Here is an 8,574-nt window from a genome sequence, read left to right on the forward strand (position 1 = left end):
TATAGTCGCGAACAAATAACATGTTGAAAATGAATAAATGAGAAACGTTGTATTATAATGTTTTCTTATTTCCAATAAAACTCTTACTATAATAAGTCCCTAATTCATTTAAATATATCTTGATGTTAATTACACAAATCCTTAATACTATCTAACTAATATTTATTTCATAATCTAGTGAAAAAAGTTAAAAGTGTGCATGTTCAAAGATTTAAAAAAAATGTGTGAGATTTACTAATAACTATAGACGAATAAGTTTTATAATTTGTTTAAAATTTTTAGATTTATACACATAACCAAACATAAATAAAGATGTGTGTGTGTGTGTGTGGGTAAGTATGTTTTTTGAGCTATTTATATTTTATATCACACATGGTGAAAGTTTTTAATTTCATGTATAGTAAAAAATTTTAAAAATTCTATGCATTAAAATATACGAGTATATTCTTAAGAAAATTTAAGAACTTAGCTTGAAGATAAGACGTGGATAACATGTACGTAACTTATTTTTTTAATTTTAAGAAAATCTTACATTAATTTTGAAAATAAAATAGAAGTCTTTATGATTAAAACAGGGCTTCCAATTTAATGAACTAAATAAATAACGGATATTATAAATTATATTCATCATGTATTTTTAACCAGTAAAAAAATATTTAAAAAATATAATCATGTGAAAATTTCACATAAACATTGAGGGATCTAGGCATGTTTATAAACAAAAAATTAAATTTATTAATTATTTATCAAATCACATGAGACCTGTTCAAAAATTAAATAAACATGTTTAAGCTAGTTTGAGAGAGGGGGCATGGAGGGATGCTGAGAAAAAAAAGATCCAAGAGCTGCAACAGCACAGGGGGGATGAACTTTCACTAGATGAAGGTCCACCCTGTCATGTGAACGTCATCAACTTGGCATTACGTGGGTCCCACCTTACATACACAACCGCAACTCTAACAAACCATCACCTCTCCATACACAACTCTCTGTGCAAACATTACACTCTCTCACCCCCCCCCCCCCCCGGAACCTGTTAGCCTCTCTTCTCTCTCAAAGAACCTTCCTCTTATTTCCCTGGCCATCATCTCTCTATTTCACTTTGACCCACCACAACCATATCCTCCATCTCTCTCTCTCTCTCTCTCACACACACACACAAAAAACTATTAATCAATATTATTATTTATTTAATTAACTTAATCACCCATCTTTTTTCTCCTTATATATACCACGTCTATTCCCTCACTTGCTGCTTCATACACTTATCAAACCAAACTAAAACCTTCTTTCTTCTCTCTCTCTCTCTGGTCGTATTTGGTTTAAGAGAATCCAATACAAGCAATGGACGGAGGAAGCTCTATGGATGAAAGCATTACGACTGACTCAGTTTCTGTTTCCCTTTCTCCGGTGACAATTCCATCGAAGAAGTCATCGCCGCCGCCGCCCAACAGTCTATGCCGCGTCGGCAGCGGTGCAAGCACCATCGTGGATTCTGACATCGTCGGAGTGGAAGCCGAGTCCCGGAAACTCCCGTCGTCGAAATACAAAGGGGTCGTACCACAGCCCAATGGCCGTTGGGGTGCTCAGATTTACGAGAAGCATCAGCGAGTCTGGCTGGGTACTTTCAATGAAGAAGATGAAGCCGCGAGGGCGTACGACATCGCCGCACAGAGATTTCGTGGGCGAGACGCAATCACCAATTTTAAACCTCTCGCCGCCGGCTCCGGTGCCGACCACCACGACGACGACTTTGAAGAGGCGTTCCTCAACGCGCATTCGAAAGCGGAGATCGTCGACATGCTCAGGAAGCACACTTACAATGACGAGCTGGAACAGTTCAAGCGAAACTACGGATTGACGGTGGACGCGAACGGGAACCGGATCTTCAAGGAAGGATCCAATGGTTCGGGTCGGGTCAAGAACACTCGTGATCAGCTCTTCGAGAAGGCGGTGACGCCGAGCGATGTGGGAAAGCTGAACAGGCTAGTGATCCCGAAGCAGCAAGCGGAGAAGCACTTCCCCCTGCCGCTGCCTGGAGGGATCTCCGCGCCGTACACGGCTGCCACGGCGGCCGTGAAGGGCGTCCTGTTGAATTTCGAGGATGGAGGTGGAAAGGTGTGGAGGTTCAGGTACTCGTACTGGAACAGTAGCCAGAGCTACGTTCTGACCAAGGGATGGAGTCGGTTCGTGAAGGAGAAGAACCTCAAAGCCGGAGACTCCGTTTTCTTCTCCCGCTCGACTGGACCGGACCGGCAACTTTACATCGACTGGAAGAAAGCCAGAATTAGCACCGCCACCGGCAGTACTACTTCAGGGGGTGAATTGGTTGAGCCGGCCGGTCCAGTGGTGGAGCCGGTTCAGATGGTAAGACTATTTGGGGTCAACATTTTGCAGATGCCCAATTCAGATGCCATGGCTGTTCCTGCAAGTGGGTGTTACAATAGGAAGAGAAGAGAGATGGATCTGTTCTCGTTGGAATGTACCAAAAAGCCAAAGATCACTGGAGCTTTGTAACATTAGCTTTTAATTGAAATATTTCTTTTTCTCTTATAAGTATTCTGTTTTCTTGAATTTTGGAAATTGTCTGACTTGTGGAGTAAGAAAGAGATTGAATAGTGGGAGAAGAAAAATGATGTTACATGTGATGGTGTAGATGCAAATTGCAAAAGGAAGTTTGTATATTATTAGCCAAAAGAAAAGCTGAAACTAGGTGCAACAAAATTGTAAAATAATATATATAATTATAATAATTGATAATTCAAAAAAAGGAAATAAGAGAAAACTGTTTATTTTGTTCGTATTCATTTATGATTGATGTGGTGTATTCCATGAGCGATTTAACTTTTCGTAGTTTTCTTTGTTTTTGTGAAGGCATGGGCTATTGGCTAATTGCTTGTGGCTTTTTCCCAAAATATCTCTATGTTGACAAATCCAACATTTATTATTTTAGTATTTTATATATTCATATTGGACCCTTTATTTGACACGTTTTATGTTTTGTGAAATCTTACCAAATTTAAAAAAATTGAGGTGTGAATCGCACAATTTCTTTTTTCTTTCTCATTAATTAATGAAAGCTAGAGGGCACACCTTGTATTTGACAAAATACCAAATTATGATTGGTTGAATTTGCTTGGCTAGTAATTTACTATATTTGTCTGGAACACATGTTATTCTCACTATTTTGTTCCATTTATAATTTTTAAATATCCAATAGTTCATTGAAATCCATGCATGATACGAATAATGGCCTGTTACACATCCACCCATATTTATCTATAAATGTAATTCTTAGATATAATTTTTATGATTAAATAGTTAAATTAAAATAAACAGAAGGAATCTAGAGCCTGAGAGAGAGAACTATGATTTGAATTTGTTTTCGAAATCCTATGCAAATTAAACCGAGCTGTTTGTCATTTAATAATGAATCCGATCTCGAGTTTGACTTGATTTAATTTAGTATTAATGGTGATTAAGTTTAACATCTAGCCAGGTATACAGCTGTTAAGTACTTCCACCGTTTTCATATATAAAAAAAATTGTATTATACAGTTTAAAAAAATTAATTAATCATAATAATTATATATAAAAATAAAAAAAATTAAATTAAAATGTCATCTGTTAATCAACATAAGCATACATTAATTATTTTTTATTAATTTAAATTATGAAGGGTGATTTAAAAAATATGTAATAAATACTTATTAAAATATGCAATTTTACTTAAATAAAAAAATAAATAAAAATGATATTTTTTTTATAAATAAAAACGGAGGGAGTACATCTATAGCTATAAATCGATCAAAGTTGACACTCAATTAAGTTAATAAAATATGTTTTCTTAGTGGATGCGATGATTTGCAATCCAATTTTTCCTTTTATCATGATGAGGAGTTTGATTATTGTTTTTGAATACTTTACAAAAAAAGTGTAAATTATAATTATGAATTCCCCTTTTGTTCTCTTTTCGTTCGCGTTTTTTATAGTATTGTCTTCCAAGTACATATACTTATTTCGCTCGAATATAAATGAAGAACTTATCGTGATTGGAGTATTGGATCCATGAATTTGCGCGCGCGCGCGCACACATCAACAAAACTTTATAAAAATTTACAAAATCTAAGTGAATAACTATATATATATCGTTTATAACCCATGTATATAGATATAGAGACACATAGATACGCATGCATGCCTATAAAGACGAATGATTGCACGTCTATATAAGTTTGCTTGATTATATATATTTTGTGAAAAAATTCGATCAATAATTAAGCATTAATCGTCTTTCAACATTTATGACTACTTCCAAACCCTCGTATTAGACACTTTAGGATGTGCTAATTATATATTAGAGTTGACTTTTTTATGGCCGAAAAATATATATTGGGGTTGACTTAACTTTATGAGTGTTGTTAATTAAACTAACAATCGATATGAAGAAGAGAAACAAATATCAGAACTAATTATCAGGGTTATAGGATTGAAAAAATACATTATTAAATTAACAAAGAAAAAAACCTTATATAAAGTAATTAAAGAACCCAAAATGTACTTTCACCAAATAAAATCATGATTTTGGAACAATTAATGCTGAATAAATAATTTATGCGCACTTTACAATGATAAAAAGAATTGATTATTCTAATTTTACTAAATCATTTAACAAGTTATACAGTCTGACTTGTGGGGGCAAGATTTTATTATTATTATTATTTTTCACTATACTTGGCGTAACGCAAGAATTTACGTGTAATTTCTTAACTTTCAATTTGTCAAATTTGCATAATCACTTATGTCGCATAATTAATATATATATATATATATATATTTATATAATTCAAGGAGGATATTGTAATGAATGCATTGCATATATTTCTTTTTTGGGCAAAAAACAATTGCATGTATTTTTCGTGGAAGGTTCCACCACGCGCCTGTCACGCAATGAAACTAGAAACTACGTTAATAGCTTATGACCGTCAGACTTCATGTCGTTTTGTTGATACTTGATCTTTTAGTTCACCTACTGCCACTTGTCACCTCTGACCGCTTGCTAATATCATAATTATAATTATAACTATAGGTTTTTACATATTTTTTTTTATAAGATAAAGGTGCAAATTACTGAATTAGTCACATGATGTGGTAGAAAAATATAGCATATAGCAACTGTCATATATTTTAAACAAACTTTCGTTTATTGACCATCTTTTTGACCAGAAAAACAAGCTGGCATGCCATGTGTGGTTACAATCATATTCACTCATCTCTAAGAAGTCCCCTCGCTCCTCTTCCTCCTCCGATTCCGTCAAGCCGGCCGACCATGAGGAGGTCTTTTGGTCGAAGTCAAAGAGGCCAAGAAACACGGCCGCATAAAGCCTCAGTCCGTTAACGTTCTTCCACCATTGAGAGCGATGATATGCCTTCTGCGACATTGCATCCCCGAGTTTCAGGGGATATTGCTTCCACGATGACCCCAACATGGCCGAAACCACCGACAACATGGGTAAACGAACATATCATGATCCCATGTTTTTGATCGAGAGGTTGAAAATTAAGGATGCCATTGCTTCATCTCCAAGCTCTGTTTTAACCCTTACGCGACGCAGAGCATAATTTCATTGGACATTGCAGTGTATACCCAAGGAATGAACGACTGCAACTTCACTGGAAGCTCTTCTTCTGATTGTCGTTAACAGCAGCGGGATCGAGTTGAATCGGCGATAATACTGATAAAATGGTCAGCAACAACAGCGAATGAATGACTCATATGCAGACATTGATAATAATACTGATAAAAATGAAGCGCTCGATGACTCGAAGGTTTCTGAGCTTGTTGATTTGAGAACGTTGGAGCTCGCCGGCGACAGAAAAGTGTGGTGGTCAGTGCTGGAGGAAGGAAGGCAATTGAATGGATAAGGACTGAGATCTTGGAGAGAGGTTGTTGATAAAAGAATGTGGGCCTTCAAAGGTGAAAAATAAACAGACGTTACTATCAGATTAACGGAAGGTTATGAGTGCTACGTTTTTTATACAGTGAATGATTTATTTTGTATTATCTATAATATAAAATATCAGATACTTTTTAAACATTAATTCATGATTAAATTTATACATTTACTCTTTTTTTATATTCTCTTAAATTTTTTGGTAAATATATTCTCTTAAATCTTTAATATAAAATAAAGTTAGATTAATTATTTTTTACTTTTATCCCTGATTTATTTATTATTATTTGAATTTATAGACAACAATTTATTGTGATTATTAAATATAAATAACCATAAAATTAAAAGTTGTACATTTTTAATAGATTTAAAAATACAACTATTATTTCTTAATAAACATAAAGTTGATCAGGTTTTATATATATATATATATATATATTAAGGATTGGGAGTATATGTTTTCTTTCATTTTTAATTGTATATGATAATGTTATTTTTATTTAATGATATGATAGATATATAGTTTGGTTGTATAATCATATTATCATTTATAAAATGTCAAGATGATATATTTAATTATTATATCATATAGAATGTAAAATCTACAAGTATTACCAATTTAAGTTGGTATAAATGATAGAAGCTCTCATAATTCAATCAAGCGATTAGATGTTCTATTCTAATCATTATATGTGTACAACTTTGTTGGAAGGTTTCTACTCTTTATCCTGAGTATTCTAGAGGAGATTGTTAAAAAGGATTGGATAATAATTATTAGTCAAAATTAAAATATTTTTTTTTAAAAAATGTTTTACAGAATAAAAAGGAATTTTTTTCCTTTTTTGGTCAATAACATAATATTCTTCTTGTGCATGCGCAAATATATATATATATATATATATTCAAATTATATATCTTTGAATATTATTATTAACAAAGCTGCCATTCTTTTGACAGATAAAACATCAAATGAATTACGTTAAACAGACGAACAAGAGGGTCTTCGTCTTTGGCGTTATGTTTTCAATTCCAAGCTTCATGTCGACAATATATCCACAAGAATTCTAATAACTGATAATTCTGACTTGTTCTGAGTTTCTTCTTTTCTTGGTGCTTTCCTACAACGTACGATTTTCAATTCCGCATACGCATGTATCACTATCGAAACTTAGCTTGGAATTTTTGTTTCAAGACTCTGGAATGTGGATAGGGTCTAGGAATCTATTGGTCGTTAATTTGTTTAAATTATATACCTGTGGGAGAGATAAAATTATGAGTAATTAATTAAGGAAAAAATATGTATAATTGCAAATAAAAAAAATTAATCACTTACAAGCCGGTCTACTTATAGACACTGAAATTTACATAACATGGAAAATTGTAAATATATATATATATATGACTTATAAATAGAAGGAAAAGCATACCTTTTGGTCCTGTGCACTTTTTTCAATGTTTTGAGTTCCTACACTTTCATTTTTTGATATTTAGATCTCTAAATAAACAAAATAAATAAAATTAATTATAAAGAGAGAAAGGGTAAATTTAAAATTAGTGCATTTAATAAAACGTAATATATTCAAAGTTTTTTATATTTTTGGATGAAAAAATTCTTTCAAAAGTGCTCTATAATTTAAGATGGAGGGGTATAAAACATCATTATATTGTTGAAGTTGATGATGCATTTATTTTGCCTATGCTCATCATATATATATTTATATATAAATATATATATACTCTTTTTGTTCAATATTATAAAGTATTTTTTTCTGAAGTATCATGTTTTTAGACATAATTAATACGATTATTTTCCCAAAAATGCCCGTAATTAAAAATATTTAATCTTCTAGAGATAACCTATGAATAAGGATAAATATGATAAAAATAAATAATAGTTTTAAATACTATTAGTTAACTGATTGAGAATATAAATTAGTTAAAAATATCTTATAATATTAAATGGAGGAAGTGATTATATCCATCCTCGAGGAGGTAAGTATTTGTTTGAGGGCATAAATTAAACCCTACATCAAAACAGTGAATTCTAATTGTTTTTTTTAATCTAAAAAATGCCTAAGAAAATTAAGGCCCCCAAATGCACGCTTCTTAATTCTTAAAGAAACACAAGCTAGTCCCAAAGGGCTGCGTGTTGACTATTGACGAGTTCAAGTCACACAAACTGTGGTACTGCAAATATGAGATGTCAATATAATCAGCCGACAATTAAAACAATAAGGGTCCCACACATGAAGAGCCTCTTTGTGTCGCCATTTTTTCTTCATCGCGTTGAAGTCTCTCTTATCGTGTCATGTGGACACAGAACGCCACACTTGACTGCTTCACTTGAACGTATCATCATGTATATATACGTACATGAAGCTTTATTATTATTATTATTATTCCCGAGAGACTTTAATGTTTTCTTGACGGTAATTCACACGTTTCTGTTGAGATTACGTTGAATGTTATGATTGATCATTGATCATATCATCCTCAGCTCTAAGCAATCATATATATATATATATATATATAAAATATATCTCGAATAGTGTATATCATTTGGCCTATTCTATTAATTCATGCCTCTTTAATTCTGCCAACCTAAAATGCTATCAGCACA

The 8,574-nt window shown here is 32.6% G+C and overlaps 1 protein-coding gene across 1 annotated transcript; it reads left to right on the forward strand.

The window, feature by feature from the left end:
* Positions 1-1,253: 1,253 nt before the first annotated feature.
* Positions 1,254-2,682, forward strand: LOC129322717 (AP2/ERF and B3 domain-containing transcription repressor RAV2-like). The gene has a single exon (XM_054969055.1). The coding sequence runs from the start codon at positions 1,345-1,347 to the stop codon at positions 2,515-2,517; it is 1,173 nt and encodes a 390-aa protein (XP_054825030.1). The 5' UTR covers positions 1,254-1,344; the 3' UTR covers positions 2,518-2,682.
* Positions 2,683-8,574: the final 5,892 nt, after the last annotated feature.

This window comes from Prosopis cineraria, unplaced genomic scaffold (assembly GCF_029017545.1).
Source record: "Prosopis cineraria cultivar Desert tree isolate PC_DT_omini unplaced genomic scaffold, ASM2901754v1 PC10, whole genome shotgun sequence".
Lineage (NCBI taxonomy): Eukaryota > Viridiplantae > Streptophyta > Magnoliopsida > Fabales > Fabaceae > Prosopis > Prosopis cineraria.